A 22,114-nucleotide genomic window follows, 5' to 3' on the forward strand; every position below is an offset into this window, starting at 1 on the left:
AACATTTTTCTCCCCATATAATTTTCTACAGGGCTGCTGGTCCACCTTTTCCAATAGCTGCTAAATAAACAAGATCTATCTAGCAATTATATTATTTGTGGAATTCCCTCAAAATATATTTAGGTGCAATGATCATTACATTTGACACCTTTGTCTTATTTATACTACATGATGCATTTTCCATTTGAGTCTGAACTGAGAAAAAGCAGAATAGGCATAAAGTTCAATTAAAAATAATAAAAGTTGACATATACCCAACATCAGCTTTGTTTGGGAAGTCCAGCATTCCTCCATATATAAAATACAATATGACATTCATTTCTACATGGTTTATGCTGCAAAATAGAAAGGAAAATCACTATAAGAGACATGTTCAAAATAAAATCTATTGCTGACATTTTATAAATCGAAAATGGTTCAGAAGGTTGATGTGTCATCTGGTCATATTATGAAAAATTATGGAAAGGAAATGAACTAATAAAATTAAAGAGACAAGATTAGTGAGGTACTATCTTTTATCAGACCAACTTCTGTTGGTGAGAGAGACATGCTTTTGAGCTTACACAGAGCTCTTCTTCAGGTCCAATTAAAGATATTAGCTCACCCAACTTTGTCTGTCTAATATCCTGGAACTAACACAGCTACAAATATACCGCATATAATAAAATTAAAGCCATTTCCATGTTTCACATATGGAACTTCAGCTTGTGAGTAACTTCACTAATGTGAATAGTTCAACTGAAGCTTCATAATGCTGTAAATCTTTGTGATTAAAATTATAACCAGCCTAAAATTACTTGTTACTGGGATTTATAGTGGTTCTCTAAATTTGAGATTATTTATACTGATATCATGTGTGCAAACAAGGCCTTTTCATCTTCTTAAGACATATCCATGTAAACACTCCATGTTTTATGTTAACTATATATGTTTAAAAACAGTTTTAGAATAAGAATTTAGTTATATGGGTTTCTTAAATAAAAAAATATATTTAAAGTTTACTTTTCATAAAAATGCACTATCATTCGCACTGTGATAATAAGAAGTCAGATCTCAAAATATTTAGAAAGTTTCTATGGGCTTGATATTGCACCATTGAAACAATAGGAGTTTTACCATCAAAGTTAATGGGAGTAGGATTTATATTAGTGAACACAATCTTCAGAATAATTACGTTATTGCTTATTCATCCTAATCTCAAGGTCTAATTCCCAGTACACCCAGGTGCCATGCACATTAGTGTAAATGTGAACTACTCTCACATGTTGATAAAAGACCTCTTAAAACATTAAACATGTTTAAGCAACAGACAGTGATGACTAACAACAAAGAAAAAATTGGTTGCAACAAGCTAAGCAGCAAAATCAACACAGTTGTCTCTCGTCTACATTAGCACACAGGATAGCCATAAAAACAGCAAGAAAAGGTTTCCCTGCTGTCTTGACAGCTGTTATGTTAAGCAGCATTTTCATTATTTCAGAATAAGCCATATGCACTTTATTCATAAGTGTTTATAAAGATAGTATGAAAATCTGACAAAGCAGAAGACTGAACTTGAAAAGGTAGTAGTATAATAATGGACCTAGTTAGCTCTTAATACCAGGAAACCATGAGATATTGTTTAAACTTAAACAAGTAAAAAGTTTTGTGAAAAGACTAAACAATATTCAGGAGAAAGTCTTTACTAAAAACCAATGACTGAAATTCTTTAGCTATTCAAAGAGATGGAGATCAATTACTGGGGGCAGGAAGGAGGAAAGGTATGAAAATAATACGTTGTCATTTGATTTTTAAAAAATTCACTAATGTAGCATAAAAGATATAACTGAAAAATATTTAACTGCTTTAGTAATTTAAAAAAAATTAAAACAGTCAAAACAAACCTTCTTCATGATATCACAGCAATGTTATTAAAATAGAAAATTAAAATGAGGAAAAACTAGGTGAGAATTGCTTGGTCAAACCATTTTATAAAAAGACCAAGTGTATATGTGTTCTATCAGTCTATAATGTGCATGCTTCTTTGTAAAGAAAAGTGGGTTTGAATTACCTAAATGCATGTTATTTTATTAGTTTCCATTACTTTAAATAGCATCAGACTTAGTGTACATTACGTACATATTGTGATGTAATATTGCACATTATGTAGTAACAGCTACTAATATTTAATGGAAATGTTAAAATAAATAAATAAATAATAAATGTGGTGGTGTTGAAAGGAATAGAATCGACATCCCCAGAGACACCAAAGTCCTTGATTTATCCATAGAATATGTAATAAGACTCAAGAAGAGTTTTATTTGCTCTACATTAGCAGTGATATTGTTCTGAGCACTTCTGGACAAAATGTTTCCAGCCATCATTCAATTTCCTAGAGTACAATGATCCTGAATCACATTGGTTAAAAGTGACCTACAAACTGAATAGCTGATTTGCTTTTGTGTCCTAAATGTGCACTGGGTTTTATTATACAAACAACTATGAAAATTTATGAGAAAGCTCAGCTGCTTAGGGCACATTTTTGTGGCATAAGTGAGGTTAAATAGAAGAGGAGTGAAAAAACATCATGTAGGCTGTGGAACACTACAATGCGGCTTATGGAAAAGGATGAGTTTGATGAATGGTCCCCCTTTCATCTCCCAACTGATATATTTAGGAGATACATTAAAACCACTGTATTCTTCTAACCAAGTCAAAATACTACTCCAGAAATATATTACATTGAGGAAAAAAATAGTGTCAAGGAAAATTTATTCTGAATTGTTTTGTATGCAGAATGGTTGCTGCATATTTGCAGTGATTTTAAATTGCCTACCTTTCTTGCCATATGACTTGCAAAAACTATGCTTACCCTTGAAGAATGATGTTCTCTTGGGAGCTTTCAGCCCAATTTCCACTCAGCATAGCAGCAAAGTAACTAGATCTGGCACATAAAATGGCCCTGAGAGGGGAAAAAAGTAAACATTGTTTCACTAGATACAAATATTTATTACAAGAAAAATCTTAGATGAGATTGACTCAGATCTTTGCTCCTTACACATAAAGGTGTCTGTGCACTGCATATCATTTTCTCCCAATATCTTTGGCAATTCATCTCAGGATGTTATAATAATGATAAAAATTAATAACACTGAAAATTCTCAGTTAAAGCTAGTTCCTAGTACATCTTTAGTATTCACATAAAACAGAAGAAATCAGTTGCCACAAGACTTTCCTGTTCCTCCTAAAGAGAAAGTGAGATAGATCTTTCAAAGACAAAAGTTTGCAGGTTTATTATATTACAGCATAACACTAAATTCAATTCCTTATACAGCAATACTTCAGATGGTTATATCCTGGATCTCTCACCAATACTCACTGTATACTAATCTTAACAAAGAAGTGTTTTATGAAAGATATAGCTAAAGCTTCAGCTATTCATTCCTGAGTAAAGTGTCTACCTCCTAACAAAAGATTAGTTGACAATTCTGATATGTTAATATGTTCCAACAAAATGGAGCGTGCTTCTGACATGAACACTTTAGAAGAGCTATACTATTTCTTGCTAGTCTACAGTAGCCTATATTCCCAGGTTCAGAAGCATAATAGGGAGTAAAGCAGCTTGTTTGGTTTATTCCTTTCCCTGCCTTAAAACAATCCAAGTTATTCATCCAATTCAGTATCCCATCTCAAGCAATGCCAGGTGCTTCAGAGAAAAGTATAAAAAGCCCCGTAATATAATTAGTTGCGCAATACTAGGTTATTTGAGTGGGAACAGAGAGGAAAAGAAAGAAAGAGCGTGCACAAGTGATAAGGGAGTGGAAATTGCTTCCTGACCCCAACTCATGATTAGGGTATACCATGAAGTACAAGGACTAGCCTTTATACATTTTATCTTAGGTAGTATAATTGCAGATGATTTTCTCATTCATATAAATTTCTTATATTTGGACATTAAGCTTCACATTTGAAAGACACTATGCTTCAGTTACATCTAGTTGCAGAAAACGCAATAGGTTATATATTATAGAAGAGTGATATTTCCTTTTATATACATTACAATTTGTTGACTTTTAAATTACATAAAAGCACTCTTTTTTTTATATGGGATGAGGTAAGAAGCAGCATACAATTTGTCTTTTCTTCCCTAGTCAGTTTATATACTAGTATCTCTCTCATATCATCTTTTTCTCCTCCAATATGTCCAATCTAGAATCTCTTTCCCATTCCTCCCAAAAGCCATCCAGCAATAATAAAGCTTTCCTGGTATCCTGCAAATCTGAATTGAATACATCAATCCCTAAATCCAACAAGGATGCAGCATTAGACCAAAACAGTCCTGAGCATATGAAAGTGATAGTTCACTGAATTCTGAACACATGACCGTCTCCATTTACTCTCCTGCAAGCTAAGTATGTTGGCTTTCATTTTGTCAGTTCCCCTCCAAACAAGCTTCAGCAATGAGCAGGACCAGATTAGCTGTAAGGCCAAGCTCTGTTTTGTATGATAATGAACATTTAAATAATGCATGTTAAGTAAGATGGCTACCCATATGATGTGTTACATAACCATGCTATATGGCTATCTCTTGGCGTATCTTACAATGTACATTTGTATAGGTTTCAGATATATTTGATACGGAAAGTCAACTTTGCCCTTGGTTTTCTGCTGCTATGATTTGAGCCACATAGCAGCATAACTTGTTCAGTCTTAAATATACAAGTCACTAGGGACTACAACCAAATATCTACTCTCTTGAAGTATTTGGGACCTAATTTTGAACCCTCCCTCACATGAGTATTCCCCACTCCAAACAAATAGTCCATTGAAGTTAATGGGACTACCTGAGTGAGTAAGGAATGCTCTCATGAGTAAGGGTTGCAAAATGGGCCTTGAAATTGCCTGCAGTTTGAGGACATTGCATCACTTCTCACAATCTGGGAAGACTGGAAAAACGTCATTGGTACCTTTCCTGCAATTATTCCCAAAGTTATCTTTCCCTGACTCACTTTAATACACCCTCTACTGTTCAAATCTCTATGTGGTACTGAAACAATCAGTTGATTTTCTTGTGTCTGTTTCAGAATGTTCTAGTTTTCCTCTTCTCTGCTGATATGATGCACTGCCATATTTCCTGATGTTAGCTAGAGTAGATACATTGCTCCTGGCAAGATAATAGCCTGAACTGAAGCAGCTCTTGCAGATAGGAATTTATTTTTTTGGGGGGAGTGGGTAGGATTTCTTCTTTCATTAAGATTTCTATTTCTCCAGCTATGAAACTAAGAACATCTTTTTCTCAGTTCTACATCATCCAAAGAGAAGCAACCTACATAAACTCGATTTCAGATATGTAGCATCCAATGTAACTTTTTTTTAAAAGAAAACATATTTCCATATCTTCTCTAGTAAATAAAATAATCAGACTTGCTACATTAAATGGATATATTTCCCGTTTCCACTAGTCTCACTTGGAGAGAGATTAAAAAACAAGGCATTTTTTCCTATCCTAGCTCTTCAATTATATATGTAAAATATTAATGAAATGCAAGCAAAATGGAAAACTATTTCAAAGCTGAAAACTATTATCTGGATTTATGCCTATATTCAGGAAAAATCAGAAGAGAAGGATACTGCCTGATCATTGGCTTTTCAAATACCTATGAGAAAACTGAAAACTCAAAAAAGTCATCTTGCTCACTTTACTATTCTTCTTTTTATTTGTATATTGGAAAAAGATTCAGGAAAATAATGCATCAAAATTGTAAATGCCCATGTTAGGTATATGGAGAGAGGTTTTCTACCACCAAAAAAAAAAAAAAAAAAAAAAAAAGTCAGCTTTGACCAACAGGTGAAGTGCGGCACAATGAGTTGACTTAAGCGGTTTGCCTGAGTAATCAAGGGAAACATCTGGCCCACAGTGTTCTACACATATATTCTATGATAGCAGATAATGTAACAAATTTGGGGCTTCTATCTCAACAACTTTTAGGGCATGCCCCCTTAGCATGGGTATAAACAGTGAATCACTGTTCAGGTACGTAAAAACAACTGAACCTGTAAGTATGTACCCTACATGCACAGGCAGTGCCTCCCCTATCTAGATTGCTATCTTTGGCAGTGTAATGTCCTGATGCCTGAGTTCTTCCCCCACAGCAGGGAAAAAGCTCCAGCAGTGGGGAAGCTCCAGCAGCTCCCTACTGGTGAGCCTCTCTTCCGCGGGGAGCTGCCAGAGCCTTTCCCCTCGCAGTGAAAGAGTCCAGCAGCAGGGAAAGGCTCTGATGAGTAAAAACTCCAGCTTCCCTGTGAGACATTTTCACTGACACATGTAGCTACACATCACAGTGTGAATGTTGCTTTCTTTTCATTGCAGCACGTAGCTACGCATACATTCATACCACTCTGCCAGTGGTGTGCAGTGCAGACATAGATTTACATTCACGGTTTCCAGAACTCAGGTTGCCATGGGTGCATAGGCGATATTTTCTATATCATTCCAGCAACCTTGTGCACCATTCTGGCTGTGTAAAGGAGCCATAAAGGAGTCAAATCTCTCTAGCATAGGGCAGACTTGCCTTCAGCTTTCATATCTCTTATGCTATCTCCATTTCCCTGCAGCCTCTTGCTATAGGGGAAGCTCATGAATGTGCATGGAGGTTGGCATGTTTTAGAAAGCCACAGCTAGCTCTTTTCCAGCTTCCTATACCAAAACCACCAGCAAAAAATGGGGCCCCACCACTGAGAATCTAACCTAACTCTGAATTTCCCAACTTGTGTGCAATTAAACAATCAGAACAGCAGGGACGGGTCCCGGTGGCTGCAGCTTGACATTTTTTTCCAGAAATTTATAAATTGACTGAAAACAGGAGAGAATGGCCACCTCAGCTTTATCAACTGCAGTCCTAAATAGTTCTTAAGTCCTAAATGGTTCTTAAGCAGAGTGCTGAACAGGGCTAGCAAGGGCTGGTAACTGTCTTTAGACAAGGAGACAATGTTCACTTCTGCTTCATTGAAGTTGTCATTGTTTTCTTGTGGACAGGTAACAAGGAGAGAGAAAAGTGGAATTGGAATCTTCAGGGCTCCAATGACCTTTCCTTTCCATCCCATTAGGTTTCTATTTATTTGATCTAGTTTTATTTGGAATTAATAAGTATCAATTGACTTGTAGAACTATTTATTTATTTATTTTGACAGGACAGTTTCTAGTTGTAACACTATGCTGTATTTAGAGTTTTCTTTAACTGCTTTTATTGTAATAAATATATTACTGCTAATTCTACTTTAATTTATACTAGAATTCACGTAAAGTAAAAAACTCAGAGCTACAATATTAAAAGCACATTATATTTTCTTTCAAGACAAAGTCACCATGAGGAAGTATTTCACTTACTACAAAAATATTACCACCTCTGGGGTGAAAGTAGCAAAGCCCTTATAATAGTTCTAACAATACAAAACAATATAAAGACATCATGTTAAGAATACTTTTTTATATTAAAGCAACAGGTAGGTGGTATTAACAGTGTTTTATACAGAAAGAAGGATTGCTGGTGAAATAGTTTACATTCAAAATTCATTACTTATCTAAATACCTGTGAGCTTGAAACTGTTTGCCTTCAATCCAAATATTAATATCTGGACAACAACATTTCTTGTAGAGCATCATTAAGTCTTCTCCTAACCCAGATGCGATTTCTAGTTCAGAATTACCTGTAAATGGGGGGAAATTTATACTGGATTTATATTTATACTGGATTTATATTTATATTTATACTGGATTATTTTGAAGTAACCAACAAATTCAGGCATTTGAAACGAAAGGATCTGTCATACTAAAAAGACAACATATTTTATATCCATGCTACAGCTTTCACATGGGATTACTTGCCTTCGATCCAAATATTAATATCTGGACTACAACATTTCTTGTAGAGCATCATTAAGTCTTCTCCTAACCCAGATGCGATTTCTAGTTCAGAATTACCTGTAAATGGGGGAAAATTTGTACTGGATTTATATTTATACTGGATTTATATTGGATTATTTTGAAGTAACCAACAAATTCAGGCATTTGAAACAAAAGGATCTGTCATACTAAAAAGACAACATATTTTGTATCCATGCTACAGCTTTCACGTGGGATTACTTCTGAAATGCACATTTGATGAAAGGCTTTTCAGACGAACTTTACTAGTAGTGGGGAATAACTTCTATGTGTTGCTCTTAACTGAGATATTGGGAGCTTTACCAGCCCTTAGCACTTTGAACTCTATGGAAGAAAAATGGTACTATTATTGCTTTACGTGAAGATGTATGTTGTTTGTTTAGTTTTCTAATTATACATACAGTTTAACAAAGATTGGTCTCTGAAGATATTGAAATAGCCACAAAATGAAAAATGGATGTTTACATTTCCCCACTTGCAGAACTATATAGAACTGATTTGGGCCTGCCTACCCCATACTCACTACATGTACATGAAATGCAGTGGAACCAGTGAAAAAGGGAGGGACCACCCACTATGGAAGCACTGTACCAAAAGGGCTTACATCTGCTGTAGTTCACTGGAGGTATTAGCAACAATGCAGATGCACCAACTGAAACACTCCCCTTCTTCAGTGCATGTTGCTACACTTTCACTCTGTGGCAATATGAGAGTAAGGGATACAGTTTCTACCACATCCCTGTATACTCCATATGGAAAGCCCATTTACTCCAGGCATGAGGGAATGATCTGGGCCAGAACAAGGAATATTCATCTTGGTTTTGTTAGTGAAATAACCAGAAACTTTATCCACAATTTTTTAACAAACCTACACTGGTGTTTAGGTAACTAGCAAAATCTACACACCTGGCTTTGTTACATTGCCTTCAGCATCGTTGGCTTCTTCTAGAATTTCATCTTCAGCATTAGGTGAACAAACAACTTCTCTTTCTATGGCTCCGTTTAGAAAATGCTGATTAACAGAAGTTCTTTTATCACTTTCAATGCACTTTTCTCCTGATATCTGAATGTTCTGAAGACTACCAGATGTAATGCTTTCATCTTCCTGTATTAGTCTAGGCTCCTGTACTCTTTTCCTCAGAGTCTCTTTCTCGATTTCTCTAATGTTTTTATCAGATGAATATACAACTCTAAAAGAAGAAACTGAAGTTTACTCATGTAATTTTTCAAATGTTCCAATATAACAGCTCAAAACCACATTTATATGTTATGCCTAACAAGGCTTATATAGAGAAAATATAAAGAAAACAATTACTTTTGAATTGTATACTGAATGAAAACACTTAGTAATTAAGAGAGTACTTGAAGATGTGCAAAATCAGTGAAAATAAGTGTTGAAATATTTCAATAGCTCTACACTAGTGCAGCCTTCAAAAGAGCATTAGCATATCATGTAATTTACTACCAAGATGCATTTCTTTTTTTTAAAACATTCCTTGGCAACATATTTTCTATGCTGTAGAACTTTAAAAGAAAAATTAAACCTACTCCATATCTCCTCTCTCTCTCTATCATCCACTAACAATGATAAACCCATACTGTACAAACTGACCACTCTTAATAGCCAATATTAAGGATGACTGATTTGTCTGTGCAGCTTAGCAGAACCAACAACAAAATGCATTCACTCATCTTTTAGTCTCATCATTACATTTATAAAACTTAAAGGTAAAAAGCTTCTAAAGAACAATGTAGTTACTAAAACACAAACATTAGAAAGTCTGGAAATTTAGGAGTTAAATTTAAACTTCAAAGAAAACCAATTGTATGTAAATACTCAGTTAATATAACACAAAAACCTCCCTCTTGCAATATCAGCCTCCCTTCAAAACCTACTTTATAAGTTGTATTATTTTCAGATGAAGGACTTCATAGGTTTACAAAGTCCCAAATCTGTAGCTGAGATACTGCACTTGTACAGTTGGATTTCATACACATATCTTCAACATTAAGTTACATACATTAAGCTTTGCTAGTTGAGATTCGTACTTACCGCTATAACAACGAGAGTTCTGTAGTACTTTAAAGACTAACAAATTTAATTTCAGCAGGCATAAGCTTTTGTGGGCTCGGAAGTGGGTTGGAGCCCACGAAAGCTTATGCCTGCTGAAATTAAATTTGTTGGTCTTTAAAGTGCTACAGAACTCTCGTTATTTTTGCTGTACACAGACTAAAATGGTTATCCCTCTGGAACTTACAGCTATGTTTACTTTGTGTTTAAAATCACTCACTCTGTGGCAAGTGGGATTTTTGTGAATATTAGGGAAATAAATATATTTGTCTAATCAGGAATTAAATAAGTTTTTCTGCAGACTGTGTATTGCCTGGCCCTTGGCAGGCTAGTGGGGATTGAAAACAACACTTCCTAGGAAAAGTCCCATGTCTAAAGACCTATGTCATATGGCTGAGTGGAGTAGTTTCCCCCCTCTGACAACTCCATAAATGATGATTAGGGTACATGTCAGTCAAGAAACAATAAGAAATTGCAAAGGTGGAAAGGCAGTGGTTGGGTTCTATAGGAGGCATAAAAGGATTGGGAGCAACTAGCATTGAGGGAGCGAGGGCCTGGACAAGCTGACGTTACAGAGGAGACATGAAGAGGTCATGTAGACCTTTTAAAGGTCAGTATGGCTCCAAGCCCCATCCCCCTGTGGATTTTTAAAATCTTCATACCTCAAAACATGCTTGCAGAGCTACTAAACTCTGAAGCCTGCCCCAGACTTTGTTACTCCTGATATTTACAAGGCTTTCCATCTTTGGGTTGGGATGGAAAGAAGAGAAGTAGCCTAAGGACCCTGCAAATTTAAAAAATGCCAGGACTACTGGGTTGACTGTGGAGAGCTGGCAACTCCCATGAATACATGGAGGTTTCTTCCAGCTTCACAGAATTGCAGTTGGGCACCTCTACAAGAAGTTAGAAGCTTTAACCTCCCCACATTTCCTCAGTACACTGTGCTATCTAGGCTTATAGTATATATAGTATACACACTATAGTATATATAGTATAATATATCTAGGCTTATAGTATAAAGGAAGACACCAGAACTCCAATTCCTCCTCCCTTGTTATTAGGTGTTGACAGTTATACTTTTCCTAGATTTACACTGAACATTATTCATTTACTCACCAGTGACATACAAGGGAAGTGCAAATATACTGTGGGGGAAGAGGAGAAATTAATTGAAACAGAGTCATTGCTTACCATATAAGGCCATTATTCTAGTATCCTGCCTCCGGCAATTGCAAAAACATACTCCTAATACATCTGATTATTTGGACAATGGTATACAGGGATAAAATCATTCATTCATAGGCCTGAAGATAAGCACCTCACACCCTGAAGAATGCACTCTGATTACTTATATTTTCTTCCCATACAATATTTAAATCCAGTCACAGTATTTGTTTGATGACCTCCAGCAGTCTGGCAATATACCACATAAGAGCATTTCTTTTTATAGGATCTAGATTTACTGCCCTCTAATAGTAGGGTCATCTTCATTCTTAGATTACTTGCAAGGACTAATCAGTTTTCACTACATCTTTAATAAATTTTGACTATCTCAGTCCCTTTAGTTGTTCCTTTCAGGAGGGGAGATCCTATGGGTTCTAATCTCTTAGGCCTGGTCTACACTGGTGACGGAGGTCGACGTAAAGTCACTTACGTCGATCTTTGAACACCTGCATCTCCACTGGCACTACTGTTAAGTCGACTTAAGTCATGGCAAAAGTCGACTTAATAAGATCACCTCTGCAAGTGGCGTAGCGCCTAATTCAAATGTATTACTTCAATTTAGTGTCAGTGTAGACACAACTTCACTTAAATCGACTTTATTGGCCTCCGGGAGGTATCCCACAATGCCCCCTTGTGACCGCTCTGGGCATTCGCACTGTGCTGTACTGTGGTCAAGCTACCAGTAAACGTCCCCCCCTCAAGCCCCAGGAAGATCTGAATTTTCATTTCCTGTGCAGCCAGCGTGGAGAGAGTACTCCTCATAGCTACTGCAAAGCCCAAATGCGCTCCAGCATGGAGTCGACCAGAGGTCTTAGATCTCATCGGTCCGTGGGGCGAGGAGCCTGTTATGGCTCAGCTCAGAGCCAGCAAAAGGAATCTGGACATTTATGGGAAGATATCCCAGGGCATGCTGGAGAAGGGACACCAGAGGGACGCGCAGCAGTGCCTCATGAAGATCAAGGAGCTGCGTCAGTCATATCAGAAAGCCAGGGAAGCTAACAGCCGTTCTGGTTCCTCGCCCAAAACATGCTGCTTCTATGATGAGGTGCATGCAATTCTCGGTGGTGATCCCACCACAGTGCTGCCCTGCAGCATTGATATCTCCGCTAGGTCAACGATGAGGAATCCATGGAGGAGGAGGAGGAGGAGGCTGAGGAAAGCGGGATATCTGTTCTCCCTGAAAGTCAGGACATATTCCTGACCCCAGAGCAGTCCAGCAGCACACAGGACAGCACTAATGATCCCGGGGAAGGCACATCTGGTGAGTTTTTTTTCCTCTTCTTAGCAGTTCTGTCCTTTTACATTGGGAGGGAGGGGAGGAAGGGGATTTCAGGCGTTTCGTTGACTGTACTGGGGGGTTACCCAGGGAACAGTTTATTTCTGTGATGAGATATGCTCCAATAATCATCAGTTGATATCTCACAGAAACTTTCATGTAGGTAATCTGTTATCCTTCACAAAAGTTTTCTGGGGAGGGCTGCGTTGTTCCTCCCTCCACGGCAGGATACTTTCCCACGCCACGCTGCAATCAAGGGAGCCTGCAGCATGGCAGAACACAGCTGCTACCCTGCTAGGTGCAGCAAATCTTCCCTTTCCTTGTGTGTGACCCTCAGGAGACTGATATTGCTCATGGTCACCTAGGGAAGACGGCACATGTTTAAAATACCCAAGCTATACAGCAGTTGCCCTGTACCTTTGTATTCCCCATTGTAGTGTCCTACCAAGTCACTTTGATTACTTTTATTTGGTTTAAGCCGAGACATCCACACCGCCCCCACCCCCTATGGTGTCTGCAGATCCCCTATGTAAGGGCACAGCAAGCAGAGCCTTCTGGGATGTCAGGAATGAAATGAGGGTCTGTGTTTGCACTGTGCACTGCATGGGGAGTATTGTCTACATTGTAGAAGTTGTATCATTTTCTTCACTCTGCTAACAATGGCTACCTTGTGAATATTTTTTCATTTTGTAGACACCTCGGCCTTGCCTCACCCTCAAGAAATGCTGTGGAAAGACTATCGCAGATTAGAAAGAGGGGAAAAAAAAAAACCCAAAAAAACCCAAGAGATGACATGTTTGACAAGCTCATGAATGCCTCCGCGGCCGCAGAGACCAAGCTCAGAGTGTGGCGACTGACCTTGTCCCCGAATATGGACATGGACAGGGAGAGTCGCAGAGAAATGCAGGAGCATGATCGCAGTACCATGCAGGAGATGCTGCGAATCATGTGGGACCAGGCAGACATGCTCGGGTGGCTTGTGGAGCTACAGGAGAAGCGGAGGCAGGACAAAGTCCCACTGCAGCCCCTCCATAATGCCGCCCCCAAGAGGTCTCGGAGAATGGCCAGGCTGCAGTACATGCTTGCCTCCACCGGGGTGGAGGTGAGCAGAAAGCAGCGGCAGACACGCTGACAGCGGGCCAGCAAGCTACCACACTATCTCTTGAGACTGTGAATTAACACTTCCCTCCTTCCCCCATGAATTGAACATTCATAAATGAAAGTTTGCATCATTTCAACATGTTTCTTTATTAAATCATATCTTGTTCTGGAGGGATTTTGAGGGTACAGAAATCGATTGGGGAGAAAGGGGGGATGTTCACCAAAGGCAAACAACATACAAGAACTGAAATCAATCCTGAATCTCATTGCAGAACCTGGTTTTCAAAGCTTCCCTAATGCAAAGCGCTCCACGGTTAGCTCAGCGTACTGCTGGCATCTGGCTGTTCATAATTGGTGGCCAGTCTTTCTGTCTCCACAGCCCAACCCTGGGGGAACCTTTCACCCTTCACTTCAGACACACTATGAAGAACACAGCACACAGATATCACCGAAGGGAGATTCTTTTCACTCATGTCCAGCCTAGTGAGGAGACTCCTCCATCTACCCTTTAAATGCCCAAAGGCACATTCTACAAACATTCTGCAACTGCTTAACCTGTTATTAAAACACTCCTTATCGCTGTCAAGGTGCCCAGTGTACGGCTTCATTAGCCAAAGGAGCAAGGGGTAAGCAGGATCCCCCAGGATCGCTATGGGCATTTCCACAACCCTGATGTGAATTTTCTGGTCGGGGAGAAAAGTGCTCTCCTGCATACTAGAGAACAGCCCCGAATTATGAAATACATACTCGTCAGACCACCCCACATAGATGTCGGTGAAACGACTCCTGTGATCCACAAGGCCCTGCAGGACCATGGAAAAGTACCACTTGCGGTTTACGTACTCGGTTGCTAGGTGGGCAGGCGCTAAAATAGGGATGTGCGTCCCATCAATGGCCTCCCTGCAGTTTGGGAACCCTATCGTGGCAAACCCATCCACTATGTCCTGCACATTTCCCAAAGTCACTATCCTTTGTAGCAGAAGTCTATTGATGGCCCTGAATACTTGAATCACAGCGGTGCCCACTGTAGATTTACCAACTCCAAATTGATTCCCAACCAAGCAGTAACAGTCGGGGGTTACCAGTTTCCACAGAGCGATGACGACTCTTCTCCACCGTCACAGCTTGTCTCAAGCGAGTATTCATGCGCTTCAGGGACGGGGCCAGCTCTGAGCACAGTTCAAGGAAAGTTGCCTTTCACATATGAAAGTTTTGCAGCCACTGATCATAATCCCACAGCTACATAACGATGTGGTCCAAACAGTCTGTACTTGTTTCCCTGGACTAGAACCTGTGCTCCACTGACTGCAGCTGATGTATTACAGTCTGCAGCAATTGTGAATCGTTCTGCTCGATGGCTTGTAGCAGTGCAGCCTTGGTGGCATCGCTGTTGCCTGTGCTTCAGCTTCTTGCTCTATTTCGAAAATACTCGATGATAAGCCGCGATGTATTTGTGATGCTCACAATAATAGTGCAGAGTTGAGCTGGCTCCATGTCTCCACAGCAATGGTGAGCACGCCGAATAAAAAAATGGCACGAAAACAGTTTTCCTGTTTGTTTGGGAGAAGAAGGGAGGAGGAAGCAGCGTTGCATCATGGGACAATGACACTCATCCCAACAGCCACTGCAGCTAGTTGCACTGTGGGATAGCAACCCACAGTGCACTGCTTTGAAAGTCAAAATAAGCATGGTGAGTGTGGACGCATGAGACCTGCGCAAACAGCACGGTGTGTACAACGCTGCAGCGACTTCTAAAAATCAGCTGCTGAAAGTCGTCTTCACTTGGCAGTGTAGACATACCCTCACCCTGTGTAAGAGGACACCAAACGACTAATCATTTTTCTCATGCACTCCAGGATCTTTCCAAGTCCCACTATAACAAGGATACCCTTATAATATCCTATATTCAAAAGATGCACATCTGAAAAAGGAGAATCAAACACGCAATGTGTTATCTGAGCTGCTTTGTACAAAGTGTCAGATTAACAAAATCTTTTCTGTTCAGGTGAGAGACGTATAGTTCCTTAGCCTATTCAGTAGGAAAATGGGTAGTCAAGGCCCTTATGATGCATGTCCTTTACCAGTGACACAGTTGATTCATCTTCTGAAAACAGCTGTTAAAGAATTCCAACATTTCTTTTAACAAATTTAATTTCTGCAGGCATAGGCTTTCGTTGGCTGCAACCCACTTTGTCAGATGCCTGATTGCAGCCCACGGTTGCAGCCCACGAAAGCTTATGCCTTCAGAAATTAAATTTGTTAGTCTTTAAAGTGCTACAGGACTCTTGTTGTTTTGCTGTATACAGACTAACATGGCTACCCCTCTGGAACATTTCTTCTGTGCAACAAAGACAAAAACACAGGGTTCCTGATTGTGAATTTCCATGCTCTGACTGAAAATCTTTACTGTCCCAATTCAGCCAAATACAGCAGCTGTGTAATACCTTGTTTTGAAACACTACAGTATAGTAGGCAATGCTGGCTGCTGATTTACATCATGTTTAAGTATCATTAAAGGCAGAACTTTGAGGTTGACCTATCCTCAGAGTTCAATACATTATTAATAATCAACCAGGGCTCTCAATTTGTCAGTTCTTAAGACCATTAAATAGTACTTTGCTTTTTGTTCTCTGAGGGTGCTTGTCTAGCAAAGAATAAAAGTGTGGACTGCATAATACTCAGTGTGGTCAAAATGATTTCCTGGAAGGTTCATGTAGCATAAGTTACTTGAATTGAATATACATAGATAGAGAACATAGATGACTGATCAGATGCACTTTGAGAGAAAGTAGGTATTAGTAATACCACAAATATAAGGGAAAATAATTGTTTCAAAGCTCCAATATAAACAGAAATGACATATGATCAGAGTTTCTGTAAAGTCAGAGTTGGGGTTTGTTTTTGTTTTTTTAAGTCATTTAAGAACTCATCCTGAAGAAGCATTTCCTTCCATTAGCCAGGTCACGTAAGCTAAATCCTTTGGGAAGGGTCTCAAAAAAGCCCCAACTCAGAAGCCCTTGTTTGGCTCTATACATTGTTGATGCATGAATTTATAATGTATTAAAGAGTGTGCATTCTCCCCGGAGGCATAAACACTCTAAATCTGATTTGAAAATGACCTCTAGACATTTTAAACTGTGGGTGGGAGTCAAATGAAACTTGTCTGTTTATTAGAAATTATATAATCCTAGAAAATCTGAAATAATATTTGGATTGAGACTTCTGCCTGTGAGTGATGATTGCTTTTATCAGACAGTCATCTAAATTAAGGAGAATATGAAGTTCTTCTTCCCTGAGCTAGGCTAGATTGAAACTAAAATTTTGATAATCACTTGAAGGGCTGACAAGATCTCAACCAGGAGTAAAATGATGTAATGATTTTGTCCCACCCCTAAAATATAGGCCAGAGAAGAGAGAATAATAGTGATAAACTCATTGATATTGCACTCTTTAAATATAGGCTGTGTCTACACTACAAAATTACGTTGCTTATTAAATTGCTTTTGTGCATGTGCACAGTTGACTCTGTGGGTCAGCACTGCATGTCCTCGCTAGGAGCGCTCGTACAACTATATTGTCAGTGTGGGGCATTGTGGGATGGCTCCTGAAAGCCAGTAACAGTCACCGTTAGCAATGCAGTGTTTATACTGACACTGCGTCAACCTTAGTTATATCAACCGTGACTCTAGGCCGTTTGGGAACGTGTGTTACTAAATTGGCAGAGAGAGTCACTGATGTTGGAAGCCAAAATTTAAGAGAAGACGTTTCCACAGCTAGGTTGATGAAAGGCATCTTATGTACATCTAAGTGTGTAGTATAGACCTTATCATAGATATATTACATCTTAAAGCATGAAGATCCCCATTTTGTTTTACACTAGCGAGGATCAGGAGTGATTCCACTGAAACGAATAAAAAACCTTCATGTAAATGAGAAAGGAGTCAGTCCCTGCATGAGCAGAGGTTTTTGGGTTTTGTTGTTTTAAGTTACTCAGTTCAAGGGTTTTATTGGGTCTTTTAAAAGTATTACTCTATGTTTTACCGGTTCACATATGCCTCAGGTTGTCTGGTTTTCTTGCAACTAGGAAAAGGTAGAATATAATTTAAATAGTGATCTTTTGCTTGCATTGATTTTGAGATTATGACAGTCATTAAGAAGAACAAATAATATATCTTAATAAATGCCCAAGCCTCGATTGTTGTGTACTGAACTGGGTTGTAGCATTCGTGTTTTGAGAAACATTATACTGACTAACTTAGTTTTTGGAGAGTAAGTATGTATTTCTCTCTTATTCAGTTCCCTCCACAGATAACGTACTTGCAATCAGAGTATAAATTCTTCTCCAAGTCAATTGTTTTTACCCCCTGCTGTTGCAATAGCTAACTTAGAATGACTGGTTAAGGTGAATGTTTTAATTTGTACTTATGAGATCTTCTAAACAATTTCTGCCTTCTCTTGCATGAAGCTACAACTATGACATTCCAAGATAACGGTATAGGGGTGGGAAAACCTACAGCACCAGTTCAAACCCCTTCTTTTTGTACGAGAATCAATGAATGACAGATAAATAAGAATCCTCAAACATTCATGGTCCTAGAGTTCTTCACCTATGTTTTACTTATCTTTGTTCAACAAGCTCAATGTTTGACACCTCAAAAGGACAAGCAGGAAACTGCAGAAGGCTTTCAGGTTTGGTACACACATTAGAAAGTTGTTTTTTTTTTGTTTTTTGTTTTAATAAAAAAGTGTCTGAGGCTTAGTTTAGGCAGAATTGTACTTTCAGAAGACAGTTTATTCTATTTTAAATTCAGGTTTCAGAATAAATAACATTTAACTAAACTGGTAAGTCAGAGAGTAAGTGTGTTTCATTTATTTGTAAAGTATAGGAACAGCAAGAAGCTACCCCTACACGTATCTATAATGTATGTGTGAAGGATACTTCTGCTGTGAAGTGGATGCTTTCTACCACTTTGCTAGAGACAGTTAAATACCAACACATTGTAAAAGGTACTGTCACAACTATTAAGTGGCCATAAAGATTTGGATCCCAGAAGTAGATCATTTCCTTGAGAGAGAGAATAAGTGGACACAGACACAATATGGATCCTATTTCCTTTATTTACAAGTTTTACAGTCTTGTGCTGTATGGTTTTCACTAGGGACTCTGAACAGCAAAAACAGAACTTATGACTCCCACTGCTCCAGAAAATAGTTATACTGGTATTGAAATGCTGTCCATAACCGATCCAGAATGCTGCATGTTTACACTTACTGCAACACATTAAGTCTTGTGAGTTATCACTATGTGCTAAGATGAAGGCCAGCTTTTCTCTTAACTTTTGCCAGTACAGTAACTTCTGTGAAGGATGTGATTTTTTTAAAAAGTAATTTTTATGCCAGTAAAAGCCCTAGTATAGATTAGCTATACAGTACAATCATAAAAGTACTTTGCAGTATCATTTATTTCACTTGGTGAACCAGTGTAAGCTAAACTAGCCAAAGCACTTTTTTGCAGTATAGCCTGCATCTGCACTAGAAGAGTTTGCATAAACAGCTATACCAGCAAACCTTTTCTACTGTATATTAGACCCCAGTCACTTTTGATCAGGTAGTCCAGTTGCCAACCAAACCCAGTTTTAAGATTTGGTGTGTCCCTTAGGCCCTGCTACACTAAAAGGAGACACTGGCCAGCTTTTGCAGCTGAGGATAGCCATTCTGACTTCTCACCAAACACAAAGAGGCATCAACTGCTTTTATTCCTCACTCTGGCCTGAGTTCAGTGAAGTCATTGGGAGTTATACCATTCATTTCAGTGGAAGCAGGATCTGGCCATTAAGCAACCATTTGTTCACTTTCCCAATGAAAGATTTCTGTCCATCTCTGATATTTTTCTTACAAGTCTCTGGATTCCTTATAGTATCTTTGCCATAACCCCATGGTATTAGTTCACTGAATTTTCCCAAATAAAATCTTAACTTCACGTGTTTACTGCTCAGTTCTCAACTTTCAGTACAAAATCAAGAGTATTTCAAAGAAAAATGTGTAAGTATGAAGTTTTATCATCCAATCTCTCTATTACATTCCTCGTTTACAAATGTTCATACCTATATAATATTTCTCTTTTATGAGGTAAACATAAAAGACAGACAATTCTACCAAGGAAGAGAAGCAGACTAAATGTTTCCCTTGTAGATCAACCTACATGCAAAAAAGCAATTCTGAAGGAATTGAAATGTCCTCATTTTTCAAAACTTGGCATTCTGTTTACACTTGTCATTTAGGGTGTTTAAATAAACTGCTTCTAAAAGTGAGTGTAAAGTTTGTTTTCACTGAGAAAAACCCGTAAGTTCTTCTACTAAACACTTTGCAGCAAACCCAAAACTGGAGCTCCATACAACCTCTCACATATCTCCTTTTCTTTAAGGTAGAGCTCGGTTAAACTATCATCTTAGAGTAGTAAGCTTAACACATATTACACCTCATGCCAAAATAAATTGGTATTTTTTTTCTTCTTATGTTAGACAATTTAATTTCTCATTTTTACCCCATTGATCAATTAAAACAGTCTGTATAGTAGTTTGACTTGCATAATTCACTAAAAATGGAGTGAGGCAGCTTGCCTGTTTGAAAGTTTATATACTCCATATTCATAAAGCAGGTGGTTTGTTAAATTTTGTTTAGTTGATTTTTTGGAAAGCAAGAGGGATGTTTTCAGCAACAACATCAGAAGAGTCAAATCAGTATTAGGATCTTTTCCACTTGTATTTCTAGAACATTTTGATAGTGATTAAATATAAAGTACACACAAAGCTCATAATAGTTTTAGAATCTCAAAGTATTGAGCAAAGTGACTATTAGCCATTCTGAAACAACTACTAAGAGTACAAAAGCAAGGAGAAAAATAAAAAAGGAGGTTCAGAAGAGAGAAAAATAATCATTACCAGTATTTACTGCAAAAGACAAAAGCAGACAGACTGCTTAATTACACATGAAGCAATCTGTAGTCTCTACTTGCATGGGATCCTGTGAATTTTTGTACCTTAAGGAAAACATGGCCTCAGTATCATTTCTTTTTGCAGTCAGATAAAGTAAACTGCTAGTAAACAGCAGTTGAGACCCATGCAGTTTCTCTTTTTGTATATGAACACTCTAACAGTAACTGTTGTACTCACCTAAGAACAAGAGAATTAGGTTGTTCGCATGCCAACTAAACAAGCTAGAAATAAAAGAAAACAGCATGCAGAACTGTTGCAATAACCCACCACATGGTAGATTCCTTATCTCAGTTTATAACACAGTAAATCCTAATAGTGAGAAAAGAGATCAATATTGAAGCAGAGAGACTGTTGCAGTGCAAGAGACTCAGAGAATCCCTTGTGCAGCGTAAATGTAAAAAAAAAAAAAAAAAAAAAAAAAAGAATGTTTGGGTAACTTGAATTGATAATATTCATAAAGATGCACCTCTCTTGGATAAGTAGCTGAATATATGCTAAGACAGGAGTGTGGGTGTTGGGGAAGAGGGGGGTGCAGCTTAGGAGGGAAACACCACCTCCTCGTACTCCTTATAACCCATTGCTTTTCCTATCTCCTCAAACTCTTCAACAACATACATCAATCTCTATCCTAGAATAGCCTGGATTGTTAGCTATCACCATCAGAAACAAATACAAAAACCTATATTATATGAACAGTATCCCTAAAGCATTGGCTTTAAGAATATTAAGAGGACATTAATGGAGGATTTATTTTGTTTAAAAACAGATATGCCTCTTTCTCAGAATAACCCATTAACTGCTGGTGGTCATTAAGTTACATGCAATTAACTAGTAAAGTAATAAAGTCATGTTATGCACAAGTTCTCCAAGATGACAGTGAAAATAGGAAATCTGTTAAACAGTAATAATACTTATTTATAATCCAAAGTGTATTGAACTGGTATTGACAGTTAGGACTTCGGCTATTTTAAAATATTCTGTTCTTAAATCCAAGTTTTCACAAGCTGGTCTGGATGTGCTATATTTGCAATAACTACCTTTTGAAAATGTGTGCAGCAAAAGGCTACATTAACTAGATACAAAAATAAAACTGTCATCTTTTGTAATCTCTCTCTAATGGCCTGTTGTTTTGACAGACACTCCACCTTCTGGTTGTTTCTAACTTTTTTATCTGCACATGAAATTATGAAAGGCATGAACAGTGAATACAAGAGGAGTGTGTACAAAATGAGCAGATAAAGAATAATGAAATCTGAATGATGCTATAGGGCAATCTCTCAAAGTTAGTAGCAGTAGCTATAACCTGACATTGATTTTACAAAAGGATAGGTTGTCCTTGGACTACAGTATTCAAAAGATTAGCTAACTAAATATAGACCATTGGGGGGGACAGGGGAGTGTTTCAGAGAGTTGCTGTCTGCAATTAATGTACTAGATTTTAGATCTTCTGTTGGCTGATGGAGAACCACAAGAACATAACATTTGCCATAGAAATATCAAACCAATGGTCTATGTACTTTGACATC

General features: G+C 38.1%; 1 protein-coding gene across 2 annotated transcripts in view; it reads right to left on the bottom strand.

Moving 5' to 3' along the window:
- BTBD8 (BTB domain containing 8) overlaps window positions 1-22,114 on the bottom strand; it is a 65,571-nt gene that overhangs the window by 24,412 nt on the left and 19,045 nt on the right. For both annotated transcript variants that reach the window (XM_067538484.1, XM_067538483.1), the window contains exons 3-7: window positions 8,828-9,111; window positions 7,865-7,960; window positions 7,569-7,686; window positions 2,852-2,941; window positions 255-335 (exon numbers count right to left, since the gene is read on the bottom strand). In XM_067538484.1, the coding sequence (XP_067394585.1) occupies window positions 255-335; window positions 2,852-2,941; window positions 7,569-7,686; window positions 7,865-7,960; window positions 8,828-9,111 (669 nt within the window). The remainder of the gene's footprint in view (window positions 1-254; window positions 336-2,851; window positions 2,942-7,568; window positions 7,687-7,864; window positions 7,961-8,827; window positions 9,112-22,114) is intronic.

The sequence above is a fragment of the Emydura macquarii genome, unplaced genomic scaffold (assembly GCF_026122565.2).
Source record: "Emydura macquarii macquarii isolate MOO-44397 ecotype Brisbane River unplaced genomic scaffold, CSIRO-AGI_Emac_v2 contig_480, whole genome shotgun sequence".
In the NCBI taxonomy this organism is placed as follows: Eukaryota; Metazoa; Chordata; order Testudines; family Chelidae; genus Emydura; species Emydura macquarii.